At 42.5% G+C, this 26,425-nt stretch overlaps 2 protein-coding genes across 10 annotated transcripts in view; one reads left to right on the top strand and one right to left on the bottom strand.

Moving 5' to 3' along the window:
* Positions 1 to 26,425, bottom strand: part of DOP1A (DOP1 leucine zipper like protein A) — a 123,104-nt gene that overhangs the window by 70,254 nt on the left and 26,425 nt on the right. For 3 of the 4 annotated variants that reach the window (XM_077812748.1, XM_077812751.1, XM_077812750.1), the window contains exons 1-4: positions 21,331 to 21,401; positions 6,155 to 6,346; positions 3,769 to 3,950; positions 1,697 to 1,867 (exon numbers count right to left, since the gene is read on the bottom strand). In XM_077812748.1, coding sequence (XP_077668874.1) covers positions 1,697 to 1,867; positions 3,769 to 3,950; positions 6,155 to 6,292 — 491 coding nt within the window. In that variant the 5' untranslated portion in view covers positions 6,293 to 6,346; positions 21,331 to 21,401. Of the gene's footprint in view, positions 1 to 1,696; positions 1,868 to 3,768; positions 3,951 to 6,154; positions 6,347 to 21,330; positions 21,402 to 26,425 lie in introns of those variants that run through there. The other variant, XM_077812749.1, reaches the window with a different exon arrangement.
* The window catches only part of UBE3D (ubiquitin protein ligase E3D), a 110,965-nt gene continuing 110,488 nt past the window's right edge, over positions 25,949 to 26,425 (top strand). For all 6 annotated transcript variants that reach the window (XR_013345586.1, XM_077812756.1, XM_077812755.1 and 3 more), the window contains exon 1: positions 25,949 to 26,105. Coding sequence is in view for 5 of the 6 variants with exons in the window: in XM_077812756.1 (XP_077668882.1) it covers positions 26,044 to 26,105 (62 nt within the window). In the remaining variant the exon portion in view is untranslated. The remainder of the gene's footprint in view (positions 26,106 to 26,425) is intronic.

Raw genomic sequence — 26,425 nt, 5'->3', positions numbered from 1 at the left:
ACTTTTGTAATTCAACATATATACATGTCAAAGAAACAGATAGGAGCCATTGCTCTTACTGGACTCAAACTGTGAAAGTTAAGAGTTTTACAGTTTTGGGACTTGAAATATGAAGAATATGTAAACTGCATATTAATAGCTCCCTAATTGGAGAGTCTATAATACTTGCTTTGGAGTTTAGCCTGAAAAAACTAGAGAACTTTTTCCAAAGACTAAGTGTGCTCTCATCCTCCATAGGGACAAGATCCCACCATTAGCTGCACATGGTCTACAGTGCTTGTCAACAATATCACAACACTCCTCGCCTCCTGTTTGTGGCTGGAACTCCCCAGATAGAAAGAGCTGCCGCTCCCCAGCCTGACTGCTGCAAACTTGTATTCACACATATACATTGCACTCAGAAAGGTCAATACTATTATAGGAATTTTAATGTGTAAACTGAAGAGAAGGTCCTACTGCTCTTGACTACTATACCTTGCACTTAATTTAGATTTATATTCTGGACCAAGATTAAGTGTTACACCTATTTGTTTTCAAAGTTTGTAAATGGTAAAACAATCATGGGGGGGACCCACTAAAATGGAAGAAATACATTTTCTAGTTATTACTGTCAAGGTTCCTTCCCCACTCTGAACTCTAGGGTACAGATGTGGGGACCTGCATGAAAGACCCCCTAAACTTATTCTTACCATCTTAGGTTAAAAACTTCCTCAAGGTATAAACTTTGCCCTGTCCTTGAACCCTATGCGGCCACCACCAAGCGTGTTAAACAAAGAACAGGGAAAGAGCCCACTTGGAGACATCTTCCCCCCAAAATATCCCCCCAAGCCCTTCACCCCCTTTCCTGGGGAAGGCTTGATAAAAATCCTCACCAATTTGCATAGGTGAACACAGACCCAAACCCTTGGATCTTAAGAACAATGAAAAAGCAATCAGGTTCTTAAAAGAAGAATTTTAATTAAAGAAAAAGTAAAAGAATCACCTATGTAAAATCAGAATGGTAAATACCTTACAAGGTAATCAGATTCAAAACACAGAGAATCTCTCTAGGCACAACCTTAAGTTACAAAATGACACAAAAACAGGAATATACATTCCATTCAGCACAGCTATTTTACCAGCCATTAAACAAAAGGAAATCTAACGCATTTCTAGCTAGATTACTTACCAACTTAAGGAGTTATGAAGAGCATTCCTGATCTGTTCCCGGCAAAAGCATCACACAGACAGACAGACCCTTTGTTTCCTCCCCGTCCCCCAGCTTTGAAAGTATCTGGTCTCCTCACTGATCATTTTGGTTAGGTGCCAGTGAGGTTATTTTAGCTTCTTGAAAGGGTTTTGCCTCTGGCCAGGAGGGATTTTATAGTTCCGTATACAGAAAGGTGGTTCTCTTCCCTTTATATTTATGACAATTACATATCTCTAAAACTGTAAAATGAGTTCAATTTGGGACCGACCTGATTTGATTTACTTTTAATATATGCCATTAATTAGTAGTTTCTCTTTCTTCTTGCATAATATTCGGAACTTTTAAAAAAATATCATCTTAATGTTTATCTCTGATTACATCATTTTCTGGATAAAACCTGTTACTTAAATATCTAATTTTTTTAACATATCAGCAAAACTCAACACTTCATAAAATTAAAAACCAATATTTAAGTAGTACAAATATATTAGTATATCATATCCTCACCTCTCATAGTACTCTGATCCCTCCTCTAAACCAGGCAGAATCCCAGTTAGCAATCCTTGCAGACCAGGTTTTAATGTTTTTCCCAAAGGAAGGTAATAAATCTCATACAGGCTGAGTAATGCTGGTTTGACAGACATAGCAGCATTGGCAAGAAGAGGAAATAGCCCAGAACTGTAAATAATAAAATACAATAATACTGTTTCAGGAAGCTATTTATGTGACACCCCTAAACTAGGTCACACAAAACAGTTATAGCAGTGCTCAGCATTGTCACAAGAATATATTTTTATCTTAGTGTTTTGTATTGGCACAGAGCCACTATGGTGATGAGCACATCCCAGGTTAATAGACTGGTACAGTGAGGCCCCTAGTTGACTTGATGCAGTCTTATCAAGAAAGGGAGATACAGAATAGCATGTGACTTGTAACAAGTATATAACAAGATGAAACTGAACTACTTTAGTAAGACTGGGGGGAAAAAATCTATCATTTTAACTGATCCACCTCTGGAAAATTAAATCTTAAATGCAGGATACTAGAAAAAGAATTATCAAATGAAAAAACACAAGTAAAGCATCTTCAAGTTTATAAGGAAAACACAGAAGTGTAGACATGGCATAATGGGAACTAATGTTTTTAATTTGAAGAAATTAAAAAGTACAGAAAATTATTTCCCTATAATAAGAACTATGATCTTGTACTTTACAAAAATAAGATACAGGACAAACAAAATAAATATACAAATATCACACAAAATTATTTTTAAAACAAACACAGTATCCATTGATTGCAGATATTCAGCCCACAAATGAGTCCTCAAACTAGCAATAGCCCCATTACTCATGTATGAATGTTAAAAAGGGTTAAAGGAAAGTTTAATTTTATAAGCATAAGAACAAAAAGCATTGAATAAATGTAAATGAACAATAGATTACTCTCATTATGAGTGTTTTTTCCCCATTTTGAGGGTGATAAACTAATACCCATTCTCCATACCCCCATTCCAAAACAATAAAATCTAACTAAACAGAGCCAAACACAAGGCAGACTACTAATGCTATGGTTCATTCCCGGATTATGACTGTTCTCCAAATGATCAAAAACTGGGATTACATATAAAAAAATAATCTTTTCACTGGGTTGATCCCTTTAACAGCACAGAATGTTCTTTTATCTGATCTTTCTATAACTCAGTGTCTTTATGTGATTTTCTACATTTGCTATGTGCAATTGCTGCTTCTATAGCTATTTCAGGAAAACAGAAGTCAGTTTTAAATCTGATGAACAAAAGAGAGGTTTTCTAACTAACAAAAATACTTCTTCACTGTCTCTGCCAAATCTCATAAATTACTACCAAACTGTAAAAAACAGAAGAATTCTGAACACAATTTTATTTTTCAGAATCATTGTGGGCCTAATTCAAAAACCCACTGATGTTATAGATCAGACCCTGAATGAATAAATAATCAGTATATGTTAGGAAAAATTATGCTTGGAGTCACACTGATGTAAGAGGCTCAGAGAACACCTAACAATCCCTAATGAAAAGAAAACTTTGTGGAAACTGTTATTCGTACATGATAGAAATGAAAATATTTTAAAAATATGAAGTTGCCTGAAGAAATTTATTTTTTCTTTCCTCAAATATATACAAAGTGCCATGTCACTCTCAACAACCAAAGAGTATCTCGTTGTTTCTCAAATACCCTCTTGTCTTGGACTCCAGATAATACTTCTGTCTAAAAGCCACTGCTTGTCCTTCAAGGACTTGATCCTTAGATGGCTGAGGCCACCTTTAATGGAGATGCTTGGCACCTTGGAGCCTGTCTTTCTACACCGAGCATCAGCAGTGGTGTTTTTGGTTAGATTACAGGATACTGGGTTGATCATCAGCCTGTAACTTGTCATATTGCAAGATGCTGCAGCTAAAGGGCTTATTTTGCTCCAGCATATATTGTCCATCAGAATAGAATCTTTAAAAACATGTTTAAAAAATGAAACTGAAAAAGTCTTCTAAACTACATTAAATGAACTAAAAATCTGAAAGTTAATGACATTTTAACTATTTTTACCTGTACAGGAAAAGATCTTTAGCCAGACGCTTGGGTCCAATGATTTTGAAGATAATCTCATATGTTTCAAGTGCCTTCCGATGAACCCCACCTGGCAAGGCTGGATGAAGGCATTGCGCTAGACGCTTGCCTATGGTCAGCTTTTTAGGTACTACTTGGTACTTTGCATTGTTTTGTAAAACCTGTCAAGAAAAATTTAAATCAATTAAAAATATCCCACTTGGGCGTAATAATATATTTCCATGACCCAAACAAACAAAACTGTCCCACATTTCAATTTTAATAAACTGTTCTACTGTCTTCTACCCTGAGGCCTACTCTATGCCTGTCATAAGTGAAATTGAGTAAATCTGTGCAATTTCACTTACATCAGGGCCCACAGTTAAAGTCTGTCTATTCTATTTTATTCATGTTTTTGTGGCACATTTATCACCGTGGTATTTCGAGACAGAAATTAAAACTCTCCAGCTGCCTATACAGATTGCCAGAGGAAACTCACCAGAAAAAGGACTGTTTGTGACCCCTGTAAAAATTATTCCAGGCAAAACTCAACAGCTGCTGTTTAAGAAGCATAGATTGATGCAGTGTGCAAAACAAAAAACTGTAGAACTGAAATAAATGAATTCACAGTTACCTTTGATATTGGAATTTAGAATTGCATTTGAATTTTTGGGTGTTTCTGTTAATAATGCATCATTATTTAGTGTAAGAATGTACTGAGAATACCATAACCAACATTAAAAAATAAAGTCAAAGCTTTTTTTATACAAATTGACTACTCTGTAGTCCTCATCAACCGCACCAGTACTCCCAAATTTTCAATATTCCACAGGACATAATGAGCAAAATAAAAGTGCTTCAGACCAGTTAGTTTGAGGCTCCAGCCCTTTATGGAGTTCCACAGGGGCTGACTTGTGGGCACACATGGAACCCAACAGTGTTCAATGAGGCTCCATGGGAGCACACAAGGGGCTGCCCACATGGAGCTTCTTGCAGGATCCGGGCCTATGTTTGTGCAGTGCCACAGAAGTACACTGAGTTATTACATATTTTTATCTTGCTGACGAATTGACAAAGCAGTAACAATGTTCAGAGTCCAGTCCTGTATCCTGGCCTCATCCATAACTCTTACTGGTAGTTCTGGGCATGACAAATATAGGGTTGGTCCAATAATGTAAATTAGAGTAAATTATTAATTCTGCTAAAAAGTTTAGAAGTGTTGGGATTAAATATAAACAAAGCTACACCACGTTTAACAAAAGAGAAAGGGAATGAAGGATTTTCAGTGTGCTTTCTCTTTCTCATTGATCATAGTAATAGTTTCCACTGAAAACCATTAGAAATATGGATAAAAATTTCTTATCCAGTTTTCTGGTCCCAGATTACCCTCAGAGTAAGCAACAAAAATTACATCTTTTGCTGTAAGCTTTATATATATAAATCAGTTGAAAATTACAAAATATTTCATACCCCATACTAAATTATTTCAAGGGATTTAAATTATATGTAGAGCCTACTGAAAATGAACTACTAATTGGACTGAACCTATCTTCCCATTATAAACCCAATTTCTAGCTGCACTATCCTACCCCTTGCCATGGAATTTCATATACCTGATCTTAGCCCATGGTAAAATTTGTGATTTTGTAGTTAAAATTTGGAGCAAATTGGAAAAGTCTTTTGGAAATATTATGATTCAGAAACTGAACTGGGTTTTTCCTAACATTTTTTGGTTCATGAGTGCACCAAAAATGCTTGTACTAGAGACTTCAAATTTGTTTCAATCTGTTGGGTTTGGCAAGGATTATGTCTTTAGCTGTTTTATTTGGGATGAATTGTTACACAATTGGTTTAACAAACACATACTTTGTAAATTCCTTCCAGACTTGATCAGTACAGCCAAGATGGAAGGGGACAAGTATGTGTGGAAGAATAACAGGCAGAGAACCAAATGGGACTACTGTGTGGAGCGAGGGACCATCTTGTCTGGTTGGAAGCATGAGAGAGGTCAGCATAAAGGCAAGCATATCTGGGGTATGGACAGAAAGATCCCTCCCTAGTGTACTATAGCTTCCTCTTTATAATTAGAGGAATTGTGGAGGTGGTGGGGGAACTACAGGGGTGATCTCAGGAAGGAAGAAAGAAGAAACAAGCAGGAGTCCGGAAAAAAATAAGAAAAAGCGGTGTCCATCATCAAAGAGCTTGTTAGCGCCTCCGAAATTTCTGTTCATTGAGCAATTTAACTTATGTGGAGGTTAACCTGCTAAGCTATTTTTCCAACAGTTTAATAATAGTTTAGGTTTTAGACTGTTAAACCCTTATCTTTTTATGTTATGTTATTCTCCCATACATCTGCTGCCTCTTCTGAAGTGTGCTACTGTCATACCTTGTTTAACTTTCCAAGTGCTGATATCAAATCTGCCCATTCACTGGAGTATTCAAAGTTCTTCAGTGCTTTGTCAACCGCTGCTACATAGTTTCTATACTTGGAGTCACTCAGTAGCTCCACCTCCTCCGTGTTCATCCTCCCACAGAGTCCCCACTAGATACCAGCATGCAATTCATGTAAAATCATTAGCTGTAAAAAAGTGAACATTTTTTTCAAGTTTCATAATATTAAAATAATTATAGATACAAAATTTCATGCAAAGAGCTTGTGATCATCATGGAGGCTAGATCCTGTCCCTGTAGAAAGCTTTACAGATATGTGAGAATAAAGTTAGGCTTACTAATTAGGATAATCTGTGTATTGTGTACAAAAATATTATTTTGCACAGATATTAAATGTGTTTCCTGAAAGGAGTTTGTGTTCACCCTAAAAAGAAAAGGAGTACTTGTGGCACCTTAGAGACTAACAAATTAGTCTCTAAGGTGCCACAAGTACTCCTTTTCTTTTTGCAAATACAACTAACACGGCTGTTACTCTGAAACCTGTGTTCACCCTGTCATCTTGAATAATCCAGTCATGTTAATTATTCAAAGATTTTCATACAAAAAAAAATTCCTCAGGTTTATAATTCTAAATGAAGCAACAGGTTTGAAAGCTTCATACGCATGACAGCCAGCAGTTCAGAATATGCTATACACCGTAACTGCAAACCAATGAATGCACAGCCATACATTATGTAATAAAATTATATTTCTGCATTTTGTTTTTTCTTTCTGAGCCATCATTGGAACAATTTGCCACCACGCTTTCCATGAAGTAATCAATCTTTCTGAATCACCTCCTGTGCAAAGAAAAAAAATGAAGGACATATGTATGCAACACAGTTGCACAGTTCTCAGAACTGCCCTTGGGCATTAACATTTACTTATGTCACATTTGGTGTTCCAATTTAGTGACATATTTTGTCACGATCTGCATCCATATATTATACTTTTAAAAGGGATTACTGTATACTGTTTTGTATAAAGTAAGTCTATGCACACAGATACAAGTTTAATAGCATTTTGTAATCAGAGTTTTTAGCAGCATGTTGCAATGGTCTACACTGAACTCAGTGGGATTCCCTGGTTACAACAATGTTCTGACACACCATCACAGGTCTTATATTGTGTATCCATATTTTAGTTTTACTTAATCTTCTTTTCCCTCCACTGCTCCTTTGGTATTGTCCACAAAACCCTCTGGGAATTACAACTTATACTTGTGTAATTTTACTCTAACATACCTGGCAATTGCAGCTTTTGTCGCAGTCTTTTCTGTTTGATAGCTCTCAAAACACACACAAAGACTTAAGGTTTCTAAATTCCTGCAAATGGCATAAATGTCACTACATAATAGATTTCACATCCAACAAATGCAGTTTTCTGTCTTGGGTAAGAGCAAAGAATGGGAAGGACAATGAGTTGGTTGCCATAACTCCATGTTCAATTTCAGGATGAAGTCCAGCAGACAGCAAAAAAACACCTTCCTCACGTGTAAAACTGAAGATGGGAGTAATAATAAGAGAACTCCATTCATTATCTGGCCTAGCAGATGTGATTACAACTAAAAAAGCTACTTTGAAAGACAGCTCCTATTAAGCTTCCATTGTGAAGTAACAGAGAGAGTTACCGGGGAGCGTATTACAGCAAAGTAAAGGCCTCTGAAATAACTGAAAGCAGAAAAGCCAATGTAGAGGTGGAAAGCAATATCCCAAGACCTAAGACGAAGAATACAGCAAAGGTGCAAATCCTTGGAAACTGTTATGAGGAAGTCAAAAACATTCTGAAGGAATCAGAAAATGAATTATACTATCTAATTCTTGAATTATACTATCTAATAAATGTCTTCATATTGTCCAAGATGTGAAACACAAAATGTGGAGAATTTTATGCCATTCACCAGGCACTTAGCAATCTCAGCAAGAAACCCCATTCTATGGAACTCTATTCCATAAACTTCAATACAGTTACCTGAGGTGACTGGGTAACTGAAGAGAACAAAGCTGTAGGGAAGACAATCTCGTATTTTGGGATACATATAGAGAGATTAATCATCATGCTCATCAAGCCAGAAAAACATGAGTGGTGAGTCCACCCAAGAGCAAGCAATATCACCACCACTGTCTCGGCCAATTTTTCTCAGCTCTTTCAGTAACTGGGGGAAAGGGAGAAAGTTGTACCTTCAAGCTTCCATTATAATACTCAGTGAAGACACAGCTAAACAGGGTGTTGGGTTTCAACAGCTGAACCAAGTGAACTTAGCAGATACAGTCAAGGTGAGCCAGACAATTTTGCCAAGGCGTTTGATGTCACCAGATTCCAGCTGAGCTAGTCTTCCCAGGATTTCTTCTTTCACTGCAGTTAGGAGATAGCATACCACTCAAATACCCAGGAGAAAGGCAAGATTGGCAACAATGAGAAATCATTCAGGCATTGCCCCATTCCCTCAAGAACCCTGGTGAAAGGTGGAGGACTCCAGTATTGACCTCTGATATCAGGGCAATGGGACCATAAAAATAAACAAATAAATACCTAGTTGGATAACTCTCTGCTCTGTCTTCAACACACTCTCTCCACCTGTCTTTTCTTCCCCAGGATCATGGGAATACTTGGTTATCTATTTCCTTGTCCTCCTTTTGTGAGCCTCTTCCCCCCGCCCCGCCCCCCATGTTTGTTTTTTCTTTCTTATCCCTAGAAAACAAAACAGGAATGAGAACTAAAGGAAGAAGGAAAGAAAGAAAACAGAAATGTGCTTCTAGATACAAGGAGGCTAACGAACTGGAAGGAAAAGACATGGGACAGATGGAGCCTATATATAAAGGCTGGATTCACAAATCTTTTGCATCTTTTGCTGCCTGGTGGATGAAACAATAATGATGATTGTCCTTTATTTTCTCTGTGGCAGGACAGAAGAGGAAAGCATGCTACAAATGTTTAATGAAGCAAATAGGCTCAATGAGAGTGCCAATTTATGCGTTCTGGGATTCCCCACTGAAGTTAAGGGCTTGAATTCTATTACTTTTATGAAATTTTGTTTAACAATCTTTGCTTTGAAATAAATGCGAAAAAAAGATCCATTTTACACAGAGAATAAAGTCCTAGGGATATAATGACTGTCAATGTTTGATCTCCAAGAATGAAATAAAATATTAACAACAGTAAAAGAGAAAAAAGAATAAACATACAAAAGCAGCAGGCTTCCTATTTTTTCAGACTTTAGCACTAGCACAGAGGAATGGAGGAAAGAACTGACATAGTGAATAAATGTTTCTTAGGTTAAAAATATTTCAGCATCTCTTCTTTATCCAGCTACATCTTATGTACAACATAGCCACTTATATTTTGGTGGGGAGAAAGACGTGGCTTCCCTTCCAGGCTCCCGCCCCCTAACCCACAAATGTTTGTGTTAAAGTGTGAGAGCAAAGAATATGGACTCTTATTTAGAAAATCAGGACTATTATATGTTACTTAAAGAACAATGTGTCTGTTTTCCTGGAGACCTTAATTCTGATTTAAATATCAGCAGTTCAGTATGTCTTCCTGGCTGTTTTCCCTGTACAGATATGACAATTAGTAGCCTGTAATCAAATAATCTACATATTTAGAAATTGGTCAAATGCCCACTACTTGACACTAATACAATTATAGAATTATTTAATTGCTAATATGTGCATTATGTTTCTTCATAATTATGCAAATAATTATGACACATAGATTATATTTTACTTTATCCTATTCAGTAATAGTGCCACTTTCCCTTACCCTCTCTCATTTAGCCTGAGACTCACTTCCCTGCTCTACCTTGTCAATATGGAGAAAACTTTCACTAACCACTGTATGTGCTATACATGTTCTGTGGATAAAGAAACTACAGTGCTGTAAATCCAGTCCCTTTTACTAGCACTACATTCAATCACAATTATTTTAAAATAAAAAATGTGGGGAAAAATCAATTTAAGTTTCCTTAAGGTTCTATATTTATCCTCTATTAGGATATTTTATTCCAAATTACTACTCTACTAGATAAAGATTATTTCTTCAACCCATTATACATTTGATTAATTGAATTAATGTTGAGTTTTATTTATTTCTTCTGAAAAATTAACAGAATAAAAAATATCTTCAGCTACTAATGACCTACTAAGTGTTGTTGTTATTAAAACATTTACCCAATGTGATTTCTGTACAACTGATTTTGTACAGCATTATCATTATTATTTGAAGTGTCAATACAGCAAAATGTAGTGTAACAATGTCTTCTGCATCTAGAATGGATTAGATTTCAGTATACCTTTACCAGTATTCCTCCACGCATCTACCCTGAGCATAAATACAAATTCAAGAGAAGGCCTGGTTTAACTATAATGTGATCTGAAAGAACTGTCCCAGCTCTGGGACATTTGATCTGGCAGGTTACAAAATCACTGCAAGTTATTACAGTCACAGAAACCAACCATCCCCAGGGAAAGTTTTGCCTTTTTTCATTTCATAGTCTCTTCAAACACAGACCCCAGCTTCCCCGTACCATTTATTTTTAAAATACCCTAATTTATAGTAAAAGTAACCACACTCTTGCCATTAACTTGCATACAGTAGTCATGATTAAAGTTTATTATCTTTTTTGAAAGAAACTTCTATAATTTCAAATAAATCTTTCGACGTGCAATAGGAGAAAAAATAACATTAAAATAATGTTACAGTCTCACTTTAATTTGTGAGAAATAAGGAATGTATTTGTTCTTCCATTTCTATTTTTGTCAGCATGAAGGTCTTGTAACACAATGTCGTTTTTAACCTTTTTATTTTTCATTTCTATCATGTACTCTAACAAGTATTTTTTCTTTGCACTGATTTACAGCTAAAGATGCAACAAAATTTTTGTCAAGCTGTATGGTTCTAATAATTCAGTACAACATTATTAAAGCTCAGTAATAGTATCATCTACTAAAATGAAACAATGGAGCAAATGTCTCCCGCAGAACTTCCTACCTTTTCTCATATTCCCTACTTTAAAAAATTAGCCTCCTGTAAGTGGTTAATGAAGCCAAAATGTGTGGAGACAGTTAATCTCTTTGAATGTGATACACTACATCTTTTAGTTCTTGCCATTGCAGGTAATAAAAGCATAAAACTATGTTTGTGTTTAATTCACATTATTAATACAGAAACATGTTCCTTCCTTCCCCCCCACCCCCCATGCCATGTTTTGTTTATGGCTTCTAACTTAGAAAGTTGAACCAAATATATAATTAAATTTGATGGCCCAAACAAAAATAACTTAAGGAAAACATATGGTTTCCTCTGTTGCACCTTCACAAACATACAACACTGAATAAATCATTTATTTGCTTGTCTCTTACACTCTTCACTCAGTAGCAGAGCCAGCTATCTCTGTGAAGGTTTTACTAATTACTTTACTGTTACGATCATTCAGACTGAGAGCAATCTGTCTCTTGCTGTAGGTGTAGCGTCCAGACAGGAGGGGGAACATATGTAGTCTTTTCAGAATAAAGTTTCACCCAGTCTCCCACACATTCTAGATAAATCTATTCAATTACTTGTTAAACGAACCCACTTCCATTTCATGGCTGGTAAACTGTCAACAGAAAGAACCCCAGGCCTATTATCATTGGGGATTATTAATGCCTCTTAAGGAACGAAAGATGCCAAATAGACCTACAAACCACAGTTTGAGGGTATGTTCAAGTCATCACTGCTTGACGCTACAATCTTGATCCTGTCACCAACATCCTATTCTTGAGGAAAGTTATGAACAAAAGAGTGACTGGCCAATTCTGGATACCTATAGATTTTTGTCAGTCTGACAAGGAAACCACAGTTATTTTTGGTTGTAGATCTCCTTTTAATATGTTATTTGTCCATGTTATTTAATTTAGTGATCATCCCCTAACACCACTGACTGTTGAGGTGGTGTTCACTTTCCTGTGACACCTGGTAAGGGCAGATATGGTTGTTTTAGAAAAACCATGCTGTTTTTCAGAACCACTATTTATCCTCAGACACAGGGCCTCATAGTGTCCCACTGTGATCCAAGAACCCCTTAATGCCACCTGGCAAGGGGGTTACAGGAATATCTTGATTCTGGTACGTACATCATCAAAGCCAGGATTACACTACTCATTAATATCATTGTGAAATGTACGCATAAACACTATGTAAGGAATTATGTTTATATACTAAATAAATGATATTGAAGTCTATATCAAGACAGGGTACAAAACAGGTTTTTCTCCAAACAGGATGTCAGAAATGTACATCTCTCTGTCAAAATGTAAATTAAGCATTGTAAGATCAAACAATGATATCCATTTACATACAAAGTCAGAAGTTAGTAAGAGATGTGAAGTCAACAAGGAAGCAGCACACAGGAAAAACAAACCACCAGTGGTTATCCTGCCTGTGTACAAACACAGTAAGATTTGGGGGTATATCTGTGAGGCAAACAAGACACCCCTGCAACCTATACCTAGGAAGTAAACAGGCAGTGTGTTTATATTTATGAAAATGGGATCTAAGCCAGGTTTGTCTGAAAAGCTGAAGACGACTTTAGGTTAGATAAAACTACTTTAGTCAGGAGGTTAAGTTTAGTCTCTAGAAAGCATTTTGCAATTTTGTTTTATATCTAACCATTTGTTTCTAATACCCTTACTCGCTATCACTTTAATCTTGAATTTTTGGTAATAAACGTATCCTTCTTTTCACTATAAATATACCTAAGAGCTTTGATATGAAGCAAGGTGCTGATCCTGGGTTGAATAGTACAAACTGGTGTGCATATTGTTATTTTGGGGACAGAGGACTGGGTATTACTGTCAGTGTTCAGTGGATAAAAGTGGACATGACAGGGGAATGTTTCACCAGGGATGCCCCTATTATTAACCTGCAAGGCAAAGTAAGTGGTGACAGAGTCCAAAGGAGAGTGCTTGGATGGCTAACAAGCTGGTGGTATCAGGGAGCTGACACCCAGGTAAGCACAAGTAAGATTCCCTCACACTGGAGAGAAGGGTAACAAGGTGACTCACAGTCCTGGGTGCCCTGAGAATCATCACATCTTATCACCTCTTCTGTTCAATAAGCTTCCCTAGGAGTATACTATCTCTTTAAGGGACAAGCTGGATCCTATAGCCAGGACAGTCTAGCATGTAACCAATGAGGCCTGTCCAACCTCAGGATGAGCTATTTAAACAGGAATCTGAACAAGGGAGAGGGTTCTTTCTCCCAGCATCCAGGAGATTAGTCTAACCAGATTCAGACACTTTGATGACTAAGTTTGAAAGCTTTGAACCAGGGTCCTGAGGTGAGAACATTACATGCTGTTTGTTGTAATTGCTCCTGTCCTGAAACCTTATTAAAGAAGACATGCTATTGTATTGTTATGTACTGGGTTCTCCCTTCCCAGCTCTGCTAAAATGATTCTCATGATGCCTAACTGAGGAAAATAAGGTGTGGCTCCCCTGCAGTGCCACACCTGGCCACAAGAGGGCATGCAGAAATTTCCCACGCCTTTATAGGGAAATACTGAGGTGATTCTGGCCACAACCAAAAATATTAATAAATTGATAGTCAGCTCTATGACTCTTCAAGAAAGCCTAGAGTTAATAGTCTCCTCTTTCTGAGTGTGTTATCCAATATACGTAGCTTTCATCTAGGCATGTATCTTAAATTTAATCCTTATGTGATGCTAACTAGTAGAAGGAACTGGAGGAGCTAGCCAGAGTTGTGCATTCTCCTTTTATTGAGGGTTTATGACAAATGTTTGTGAAAGTGTTTTGCAATACCAGTGTTATTAAACTTCTGAATGTGTCTAGATTCTTAGGTATCAGTGGCAACTAAAGTATTTCTTTGTCTTTGGCTGACCAAGAGATTGGGTTGCTCCCTTTCCTTTCTGATACAGTCCTCACAATAGGCTACATGTTGTATTACTGCAATGTGTTTTACTTAGAACTACCCCTGAAGACCATTCTGAAGTTTAGCAAGGGCAGAATCCCACATTTTAAGTAAGAGAGATACGGTGGACAAGGTAATACCTTTTATTGGACTAACTTGAGAGACAAACTTTCAAGAGCTATCACGCTAGATCTGACCTACCAGTCCCCATCCTCAAAAGAAACCTGCACAATACTTTTAAATTCATAACCTTGCTAGACACTAAAAATCACGGTTTTAATAAAGATACTCTATTTATGGCCTATTACAACAATCTGTAACTTATTAACCCCATAGGCAATGCGTGGGGGGCATGTAGAGTCACCCCAGATATCTGCTTGGCCTGCTGAGGGAGATCATAAGAATGGCCATACTGGGTCAAACCAAAGGTCCATCTATCCCAGTATCCTGTCTTCCAACAGTGGCCAATGCCAGGTGCTTCAGAGGGAATGAATAGAGCAGGAAATCATCAACAGCCATTTTATAAGGTCCAGAGTCCAGGTATGAACAGATAAGAGTTCACTGAGGCTAATGAATACAACACCTAATTGAGCAGTCTAAGGCAGCTCACATGATGATAAATATTTCAAACACTTTCAGCACTAACTTCCCTACTTCTAGCTTCACAGCACATTTTTATGATTAAAATAAAGCAAATACTCATCAGAGATGTAATAATCATTTTTACATTTAAAAAAAAACCAAAGCACATTTCCCACTGCCTTGACCAAAATAAGTGCCCACAGACTTCTCACTACAAGTGGGAAATCCAGAAGTCTCCAGAAGTCATCTTCTTAAAGAGAAGAAAAAGATTTGTGACACTTGGGTGATATTTAGCCTCCCCACCCCCTTTTTAAAAAAACAGTTTTGCATAGCATTAAAACTGTATTAAACAGTATTACACACTTTATTAAATAAAATAATAAAATGAAAACATTAGTCTTCCAATTGAAAACTTGATTCCAGTTCCCCATCTCTAAAATGAGGATAACAATACTTCCTTTCTCCCACCCTCTGTCTTTTCTACTTAGGCCTGGTCTACACTACGAGTTTATGTCAGATTTAGCAGCATTAAATCCGAATTAACCCTGCACCTATCCACACAACGAAGCCATTTTTTCAACATAAAGGGCTCTTAAAACCGATTTCTGTACTCCTCCCGAACGAGGGGATTAGTGCTGAAATCGACATTGCTGTTTCGAATTAGGGTTAGTGTGGAAGCAATGCAAAGGTATTGGACAGCACTATGTCTGGACAGCACTCTGAACTCGGATGCACTGGCCAACTGTACAGGAAAAGCACCGAGAACTTTTGAATCTCATTTCCTGTTTGGCCAGGCGAGCGCATCAGCACAGGTGACCGTGCAGTCCCAGAATCGAAAAAGAGCTCCAGCATGGACCGAACGGGAGGTACTGGATCTGATCGCTGTATGGGGAGAGGAATCCGTGCTATCAGAACTACGTTCGAAATGACGAAATGCCAAAACATTTCAAAAAATCTCAGAGGCCATGAGGGACAGAGGCTACATCAGGAACGTAACATAGTGCCGCGTGAAACTTAAGGAGCTCAGTCAAGCGTACCAGAAAACCAAAGAATCAAACGGACGCTCCAGGACAGAGCTCCAGACATGCCGCTTCTACGCTGAGCTGCACGCAATTCTAGGGGGGGCCGCCACCACTACCCCACCCCTGTCCATGGACTCCGAGGATGGGATACTCTCCGCCATGGCTGAGGATTTTGCAGACGGGGAAGATGAGGAGGAGGACGAGCTTGGGGAGAGCACACAGCACACCATTTTCCCCGACAGCCAGGATCTTTTTCTCACCCTGACTGAAATACCCTCCCAACCCAATGAAGCCAGAGAAGGGACCTCTGGTGAGTGTACCTTTTAAAATATAATACATGTTATAAAAACAAGCGTTTTTTAATGATTAAGTAGCCCTGAGGACTTGGGATGCATTCGTAGCCAGTACTGCTACTTGAAAAGTATGTTTACGTGTCTGGGGATGGAGCAGAAATCTTCCAGGGACATCTCCATTAAGCTCTCCTGGAGGTACTCTAAAAGTCTTTGCAGAAGGTTTCTGGGGAGAGCAGCCTTATTCCGTCCTCCATGGTAGGACACTTTACCATGCCATGCTAGTAGCAAGTAATCTGGTATCATTACATGACAAAGCCTGGCAGCGTATGGTCCCGGTGTTTGCTGGCATTCAAGCAACATCCGTTCTTTATCTCTCTGTGTTATCCTCAGGAGAGTGATATCGTTCATGGTAACCTGGTTGAAATAGGGGAATTTAATTAAGGGGACATTGAGAGGTGGCCGTTCCTACTGGGCTGTTTGCCTGTGGCTGAAAAGAAATCCTCCCCGCAGTTAGCCACACGGTGGGAGGGGGAGGAGGGCATTGACGCTGAGTTCGCATTTGGCTAGCAAGGATCACTGGTGGGGGCAGGGGTAAAGCGATCATCCCAGAGAACTGGGTGGGTGGGGGGTTAGTTTGGTTTCTGCTGCTGCACATTAACAGGAAAACTGCAGCAGTAAATGGCCAACTCAATGGGGTTTGCTTGATATGGGAAAGGAGAGGGCTGCTGTTATGAAGGTTGCAGAAGCCGAAAGACTATGGCTTGCCATGGCCGCCTGCAAGCTGAATTCTGTTGCCCGGCCCTGCGTGTGTGATCTCTCACACCAAAGCCGCAGGCACTCAATATAAGATGCAAAATGTGACCTTGTACCAAAATCTCATGTGCTATGTAATGTGAATAGTGTTGTTCACTGTGAAAGAGTGTAGCCATTGTTCTGTAAAATGTATCTTTTTAAATACTTCACTCCCTTTTTTTCCTCCAGCAGCTGCAAATGTTTCAAGCCTCCATCCTCCTTCCCAGAGGCTATCTCAGATAAGGCGGAGAAAAAAACGCACGCATGATGACATGTTCTCTGAGCTCATGCAGTCGCCCGGCACTGACAGAGCTGTGTGGAGGTACACAATAGCAGAGTACAGGACAGTGGCCGATAAACGTGAGGAGAGGTGGCAGCAGGAAGATCAGAGAAGGCATGATGAAACGCTGGGGCTACTGCGGGATCAAACGGACATACTTCGGCGTCTAGTGGAGGTTCATGAATGGCAGCAGGATCACAGACTGCCGCTGCAGCCCCTGCTTAACCGCCCTCTCTCCTCCCCAAGTTCCATAGCGTCCCCCCCCCCCCCCGACGCCCAAGAACGCCGGGTGGGAGGCTACGGGCACCCAACCACTCCACCCCAGTGGACAGCTTAAGCAACATAAGGCTGGCATTCAAGAAGTTTTAAGGTGGCCTTTTCCTTCCCTCCTACCCTCCTCCCACAACTCACAAGGTAGCCCGGGTGGGGTATCTCCCTATTTTTATAATCAATTAATAAAGAATACATGTTTTTTAAATGATCGTGACTTTATTTCCTTTGCAAGCAAGCTGTGATCGAAGGCGGGAGGGCGGGTGGCTTACAGGGAATTAGAGTCAAACAAGGGGGTGGGTTTTCATCAAGGAGAAACAAACAGAAGTGTCACACGGTACCCTGGCCAGTCATGAAACTGGTTTTCAAAGCTTCTCTGATGCGCAGCGCTTCCTGCTGTGCTCTTCTAACCGCCCTGGTGTCTGGCTGCATGTATTCAGAGGCCAGGCAATTTGCATCAACCTCCCACCTCACCATAAATGTCTCCCCCTTACTCTCACAGAGATTGTGGAGCACACAGCAAGCAGCAATAACGATGGGAATATTGGTTTCGCTGAGGTCTGAGCGAGTCAGTAAACTGCGCCAGCGACCCTTTAAGTATCCAAATGCACACTCTACCACCATTCTGCACTTGCTTAGCCTGTAGTTGAACAGCTCCTTACAACTGTCCAGGGTGCCTGTGTACGGCTTCATGAGCCAGGGCATTAAGGGGTAGGCTGGGTCCCCAAGGCATTTCAACATCCCCAATAGTTATTTTCTGGTCTGGGAATAAAGTCCCTTCCTGCAGCTTTTGAAACAGACCAGAGTTCCTGAAGATGCGAGCGTCATGTACCTTTCCCGGCCATCCCACGTTGATGTTGGTGAAATGTCCCTTGTGATCCACCAGTGCTTGCAGCACCATTGAAAAGTACCCCTTGCAGTTTATGTACTCACCAGCTTGGTGCTCCGGTATCAAGATAGGGATATGGGTTCCGTCTATGACTCCACCACAGTTAGGGAATCCCACTGCAGCAAAGCCATCAACTATGACCTGCACATTTCCCAGGGTCACTACCCTTGATATCAGCAGATCTTTGATTGCATTGGCTACTTGCATCATAGCAGCCCCCACAGTAGATTTGCCCACTCCAAATTGACTCTTGACTGACCGGTAGCTGTCTGGCGTTGCAAGCTTCCACAGGGCTATCGCCACTCGCTTCTCAACTGTGAGGGCTGCTCTCATCTTGGTATTCTTGTGCTTCAGGGCAGGGGAAAGCAAGTCACAAAGTTCCATGAAAGTGCCCTTACGCATGCAAAAGTTTCGCAACCACTGGGAATCGTCCCAGACCTGTAACACTATGCGGTCCCACCAGTCTGTGCTTGTTTCCTGAGCCCAGAATCGGCGTTCCACCGCATGAACCTGCCCCATTAGCACCATGATGCATGCATTGCCAGGGCCCATGCTTTCAGAGAAATCTGTGTCCATGTCCTGATCACTCACACTGCCGTCGCCTCCCCGCCTGGTTTTTCAGGTGCTGGTTCTGCATATACTGCACGATAATGCGCGAGGTGTTTACAATGGTCATAACTGCTGGGGTGAGCTGAACGGGCTCCATGCTTGCTGTGCTATGGCGTCCGCTCCTGCTCGGGCAATCCAGGGAAAAGGGCACGAAATGATTGTTTGCCATTGCTCTGGCGGAGGGAGGAGTGACTGACAACATGGCTTACAGGGTTGGCTTACAGGGAATTAAAATCAACAAAAGGGGTGGCTTTGCGAGAAACAGAATGGCCCCCTCAAGGACAGAACTCAAAACTGGGTTTAGCAGGCCATTGATTTCATGGAGGGAGGGAGGAGAAAATGAATACAAAACAAATCTGGTCTATTTCTTGTTTTGATCCACTTCATCTATCTTTATATATCTTGCTCACAGCAGACTGTGCAGTAAGACCGCTAGCCATCATCATCACCCGGGTGCTCAGCAGAAGACAGTGCAGTATGACTGCTGGCCATCGCCTTCTGCTGGCTGCAGATTAAAAGACAGTGCACTGCTGGTAGGACTGAATCACCATGAGACGAAACTTAAAAGGGAAATGACCTGGCTGAGTCACTCCCATGTTTGCCCAGGCGCCCCGACCTCATCGAGGTCGGTAAAAGAGCACCCAGGACTACATCGATGACGGCTACCAGTCATACTGCACTGTCTGCTGCCAAAAGGCAATAAACTGTTGCTGTGTAGCAATGCAGTACCGCGTCTGCCAGCACCCAGGAGACGTATGGTGACAGTGAGCTAAGCGGGCTCCATGCTTGCCGTGGTATGGGGTCTGCACAGGTAACTCAAGAAAAAAGGTGCAAAACGATTGTCTGCCCTTGCTTTCACGGAGGGAAGGTGGGAGGGAACGGGGGCCTGACAATATGTACCCAGAACCACCTGCAACAATGTTTTAGCCCCATCAGGCACTGGGATTTCTACCCAGAATTCAAATGGGTGGCGGAGACTGCGGGAACTGTGGGATAGCTACCCACAGTGCAACGCTCCGGAAGTCGACGGTTGCCTCGGTAATGTGGACACACTCCGCCGACTATATGCACTTAGAGCATTTGTGTGGGGACACACACAATCACCTGTATAAAAACGCTTTCTACAAAACTGACTTCTATACATTTGACCTAATTTCATAGTGTAGACAAGGCCTTAAGAGGGTAAGCTCCTAAGGGTCAGTAGTGTCTCTTATTGTATGTAACAGTGCTTAGGAAAAAAGGAGCCCTGATCTCAGCTTATAATAAATGAATTTGGTGTTTTTGGAGGCATCTCCCACTTTAGCATCCAGGTGCAAATCTTAAATTTAAACAGCCTGCAGTAAAAGCACACCCAGCCACAAAATCCTGTACTGCTCCAAACATCACAGGAAAAACCGTAACAACCAATATCCACAAGCATACAGGTATTTGACCAAAAACATGTGCTCTGCACTATGAACTGAAGGTTAATAGCTTCCAGCTCTTGCAGCACAAGTGTTCCTCCGTTGGGCATCCTACCCTCAAGACATTCTGCAGGGGAAAATCCAGGGACTAACAGCATCATTTTAGCTGATCTCAGCAATTGCAGTCATGCAAGGGGGCGGGGGGAGAGAGAAAACCAGATAATTCACAAAACATACAGGGCTTTACAAATTAAAACCACTGCCTTGAATTGCACCAACAAGAGAAAAGAGTTGAAAGCAAATCATAGACCACCGGGGAACAGGGAGCCTTTCCACAGATTATTGCATTATTTTGGATTACTTTCCTTCCCCTTTTTACGGGGGTGGGGGTGGGGGGAGGCCAGGGGACGACACCCAGGGCAGTGGAGGAGGCACAGGAGGACCTCCTCAGTGGGGACACGCAGGACAGGGGAAGAAAGGTGGAGGGGGCTGGCACGAGAGTCAGTAGTGTGCAGGGAAGAGGACACACGGGGGCGGGTCTCAGGGTCTGGCATACGGGGAAAGGGGGAGACACCCGGGGGGAGGAAACTCAAGTGGGGCACCCAGGGTGGGTCAGGATGTGGTACGGGAAGAGGGAGACAACCGAGGCGCTGGGCAGAAGGGCACCCAGGGCGGGGGGGGGGGGTCACGGGGCATCCAGAGGGGGCGGAGAGGGAGGGTGAAACACCCAGGCGGAGAGGATTAGGGATGAGGAGCGGGGACAGGGGGACACCCAAAGCGGGGGGGGGGGGCCGAGAGGGGGGCCGGCTGTGGCGCGAGGGGGAATAGCAAAGGCCCCAGCCCCAGGACGGTGTCCGGAGAGCCCCCCTCGTCTGGCGGTCCAGGCCGGGCCGGGCCGCGCACGTCCCCAGCGCCCTCTCCGCTCGCCGAGGCAGGGCCGGGAGGGGTAAAGGGCCGCTGCGGCCTCCAGCTGATCCGCGCCCCCGGCCCGGGACGCGCCGAGCGGCACAAACCGGGGAGAGGGAAGGGAAGCAGCGCGCGGTTCCCAAGCCCGGTAACGCGACCGGGACAGGGGGCTGGTTACCTGGGCGACAAGAGCCGGAAGAGCCCGACAGCGGAAAACACCGGAGCAGCCGCTGACAGCTCCCAGCATGCAGCGCGGCTTCCCGTTTCCACCCCTCCTCCCCTCAGGTCGCCTGCGCCACAGCGCCCCCTGCCGGGCCTCAGGCAGCGCAGCGCTCTGCCCCCTGGGGAGGGAAGCGTGGGTGCATGTGTGAGAGAGCGTGTCTCTGTGGAGCGGGGGGAGGGATGTGGGCATTCCCGGAATGCATGACTGTAGGGAAGTGTGTGTATGCACGCTGTGTGTCCGTGTAGGGGAAGCGTGTGTCCGTGCTCTATTGTGTAATGTGCATCGGTTTGTGTGTCCGTGTAGGGGAGGTCTGTTGTCTATGCCTTGTGTGTAAGAAAGTGTATGAAAAAATGTCTCTGTGTAGACAAGTGTGTGCATGCATTCATTGTATGTATTTGTGTGTGGGTGTGTAAGAGACTGTGTGTCTTTGTGCAGGAAGGTGTATTGCCACATATGTGTGTACCTGTTTAAATAAAATTTGCAGCCTAACTCTTTGACTTTTAATCCTTTTGTTAGCTTGTACACAAAAAAATTAATAACATAAAATGTGTGTGTTCATTTCATAACATGTTTTTAAAAGAGAAGGGAACTCTAAAAAAAGTACTATTTCTTAAAAAGTAAATGTCCTTGACTAGTAATTGCAGAAGAGCCAATGTATCATGCATTTCTCCCCACCTTTGTCTAATTAAATTGCTCCTGGGAGAATTCTGCGCCACTGCAGAATGCAGAGTTTTGCAGAATTCCTTGTTTCCCCCACAGAATTTCTGGCTGCCACTAGAGGCCGCTGGACTCTGCAGAGCCCAGCTCGCAGTGAGCAGAGTGCCCAGCCTGGCGGGGCTGGAGGCTGCACGCTCATTGATCCTCACTCTCCCAGGATGGGAGAGGGCCTGGGAGACCCAGGCAGCTCTGGCAAAGGGAGAGGAAGGGCAGGGCAGGGCCTCAGGACACCATGTCCCCGGGTGCAACAGTGAAGAAGCTGAGGGAGTAAAGGCTCTGGAAGTGCTGGTGACTGGGCTGGGGACTGCGCATAAAATTACCATATAGGCATTTCTGAAATAAAAAATATATTTCTTCGTCTATCATTTCCACAAATTACCACCACTGACAAATGTGAACTGTACTCCATTCACTCATAGATGGAAAAGAATCTTTGCACTAATGTTGTATTATACAAAACATTTACACAGGTGATGTTTGTGACATGAATAGATCAGGTTTTGTACTTGTCAGACATTGCTCTGGGCAAATCATTAAGAAAACAGAGCTTAGGGTGGTGAAGACTCTGAGTTTCTCTTTTGGATTACCCATTATCCCCCGAGAAAGTAAAACAGAGCCCCAAATTCTGTTTTACAAATTATATTCTTACTAGCTGTCAACTCACCTGCATTTGAAGTTAAATTCACTTTGACCTACTCAGCCTTTTTATCGTTCATCCATTTTGGAGAGCAACACAGGGATCTAGGAGTATATGTATATGGCATGGCTGAAACAAATACTGGAATACTGTGTCCATTTCTGGCATCTACATTTTAAATAGGATGTTGAAAAATTGAAGAGGGTGTAGAAGAAAGCCACAAAGATAATTTGAGGACTAGAGAAAATGCCTTACCATGAGAGGCTTAAAGAGCTCAGTATGTTTAGTTTATCAAAAAGAAGAGTGAGACATAACTCGATTACAGTGTAGAAGTGTCTTCATCAGGAAACAGATGTCAGATACTGAAGGGCTCCTTAACTTAGCAGAGAAAGGCTAACAAGAACCAATGTCGGGAAGCTGAAGCCAGAAAAAAATCAAATTAGAAAGAAGGCACACATTTTTATCAGTGAGAGTGATTAACAATTGGAACAAATTACCATGGGAAAAGGTGGATTCTCCATCTCGTGAGGTATTTAAATCAAGACTAGATGCATTTCTGGAAGATATGCTTTAGCCAAACATAAGCTATTTAACAAGTTATTGGGCTCAATACAGGCATACTGGGGCGAAATTTGAAGGAACAGTAATCCACACCATGCAGAGTCAAGCACAGGAGTTTATTTCGTACAGCGCTGGTGGAGTGTCACTTTGCTTATTAGGCTCAGAGACACTGCAGAACAATTAATTACAATAGATTATACGGGGTGCTCATTGGGCAGAAAGAAGCGATTGGAATGGATTTCCCAAGCCCCTGGATAGGTTCTAGCAGCAAGACAAGATAAGCACAATAAGCCAGTGGTCTAAAAGTTTACATAATGGCTCCGCCCAAGGCTCAAATTAACATATTGCTAACACACAGGTAATTACCCCCAAACTATTTCTATTAAAGTGTATAGGTTAAATCCTAATTTTGGGGTCCAGGGGAATGAGGTAGCCGCTCTCCCGGTTGACCAAAGGTACATTCCTGGAAATTTAAAGCAAAAAAGCAGTAATTAGTACTTAACAATAACAATTGTTTACAAGTTTACCCGGGGTGAAAGTAAGTCAAGTGACTTACAGGTATGCGGGGACCAGCTCTGGCTCCTGGAAGGGGCAGGACCTAGGGTGGAAGGGGCGGGGCTGAGGGGGTCAGAGCCAGCCCCAGCCCACCCTGTAAGGTAAGTGCCCCCCTCCTTCTCATCCTCCTCCTCCCCCACCAGGGTAGCAACAGCAGCCCGGGGCTCTGGGGGCTATTTAAAGGGCCCGGGGCTCCCCTGCTTCTACTGCCCCGTCCTCTAATTAGCCGCTGGAGCCCTGGGGAAACTACCCCAGGTTTCTGGGGGCTATTTAAATGGCCTGCGGCTCCCCTGCTTCTACCGCCCCAGTCCTTTAAATAGCTCCCGGAGCCCTGGAGTAGCAGCGGCGGGGCTCCAGCAGTTATTTAAAGGGCTGGGGCGGTAGAAGCAGGGGAGCCCCGGTCCCTTTAAATAGCCACCGGAGCCCCGCAGCCACTACCCTAGAGCTCCAGCAGCGGGGCTCTGGAGGCAATTTAAAGGGCCTGGGGTTCTAGCCACTGCTCTTTAAATTGCTCCCTGGGGAAGCCGGGCTGCCCCAGTACGGTGCACCAGCTCTTGCCGGTACGCCATACCAGGGTGTACTGACTTACTTTCACCTCTGAGTTTACCTTTTCATTTCTGTGGGCTAGGATTGGGATACATCTGTGAGGGGTGGGTGTCATAACTCATGTCAATCCTCTCCCCAAACTCTGTCGGAGATTTGAGGGGTATTGTATCACTATCTCCACCCTGCATTAGGGAGTAACCAGGAGGCCTTTCTCAGTGGTTCATGTGTCTATAACTTGCGATAAGGACACCCGATTACATTTGGAGTTATGCTGACTACGCTTATTGGCTTGAAATACACAAGGTTATCTGTTTACTCCAGCTTTCTCTTAGCTATATATTGTTCTTTGTTAGCTAGTCTTCATCTGGACCTATATGAAAAGTTTTTAGCAGAAACTGTAGTCAAGATTTTACATCCACAGCAAATGGATTTTGGCCCTTCAAAATGTAATGGCCTGTGACATAGAGGAGGTTAGAATTAGTCTCTTTTGGTCATAGTCTCTATAAATTGAAGTTATTGCTGGGATTGAAATGGAGCAGAGAGAGGACTATTGCTTTGATCCTGCAAGTACTTATGCATGTGAATAACTTTACACATGTGAGTAGTCCCATTCAATTCAGTGGAACTACATGCATATGTGAAGATATTCATGTTCATTTATTTGCAGGATTGGGGCCTAAGAGCTGGAGAGAATGAGAGAAGAACATTGAAGATGAATATTGGAGAAGAAAGTAAAATCACAAAAGGAAAGGGGATTTTTAAAAAGAGTATTTTAAAAAAAATCAAACATGTAAAAAGAATTAAAAGTGGCTTATGGGGGTGGGGGAGAAGACAAACCAACCGGAGGAAGTTAAAACATAGGACCCAATACTAAGCCCATTGACTTCAGAGGGAGCAGGACTTAGCCCACTGGCAGGCTGCTAGATATAGAAAAGAGAAAAAATTGGAGTAATAGGAGCCCCTATTTTAAGAAAAACACCACATATGCAAGACTTGCATTTAAAAAAAAAAAAGTTGGCTACACTGTTTAGGCAAAGAAGAAACTTCCCTTCCTTCTCCCTCCAATGTCCTTAAAAACAAATTGGGATTTAATTGTTGTTATAAAACATTTCTCTAGCGCTGTAAACTTATATGGGGGCATTATAAACACAAGTTTAATTCCTGCAACCCCCTCCTTCCTGAGCAGGGTCATTGGGGATACTCGGGGAAGCAGCACTTCTTAGCCGAGCAATGAATATGTTCTGGCCTTGCAGCAGGTGGGTAACTCAACTGGCAGAACAGAGTAACTAGTGGCACTCAAAGCTGGCTACTAGGAGCAAGAACAGCTCTCTCTGTTACTGGGATGGGATAGCGGGGCACTTCCCAGAGGCGAAGTCCGCTTTGCGGGAGGCTCTTATCTCTGTGCGGCGCGCGGGGCGGGCGCTGCAGTTCCAGAGGGCGCTGTGTGGGGCGGCAGGGAGGGCGGCACAAGCATGCTCTGCTCTTGCGCCTGCCTCGGGGAAAGAGCTTCCTGGGCTGGGTTCAGACCGTCCCCTCTGCACGTGGGTTCACCGGCGGCCGGCTTGACCGGGAGTGGCCTGGGCGAGCTCCAGGGGCGTCCCGCAGCCCCGTAACAGCAGGGGCCCGGGCAGAGAGCTGCCGGCGGCGCCCACATGGAGGAGTTCGCTTTCCTGGAGATCAGGCGGAGGATGCAGAGCGGGCTGCTGATTATCCGGTATTGCACAGGAGCGGCTCTGTCCGCGTCCCTCTCTCTGCGCGGGGCCGAGCCCCTTACCTTGCTGCCTGGCTGTGCCTGCTCAGTAGCTCCTGCTCACGGGGCTTTTGGGGGCATGGTGGGGAGCCTGGGGTGATTCAGGTGCAACCGCTTGGGTGACAAGAACGTGCATTCCCCCCCCCCCAACTTTTACTGTTCTGTTGGCATTTTGATGCACCCAACGCTCCTTATGTTGCTGGGCTGGTGGTTACCTAGTCACACTCCTTCACCATTCCCCTTGTGCATGCACAGCTGCTATCCCAGCACCGCCTAATCTCACA

This window comes from Eretmochelys imbricata, chromosome 3 (genome assembly GCF_965152235.1).
Source record: "Eretmochelys imbricata isolate rEreImb1 chromosome 3, rEreImb1.hap1, whole genome shotgun sequence".
Lineage (NCBI taxonomy): Eukaryota > Metazoa > Chordata > Testudines > Cheloniidae > Eretmochelys > Eretmochelys imbricata.
This window is presented reverse-complemented; position numbering and strand designations above follow the sequence as displayed.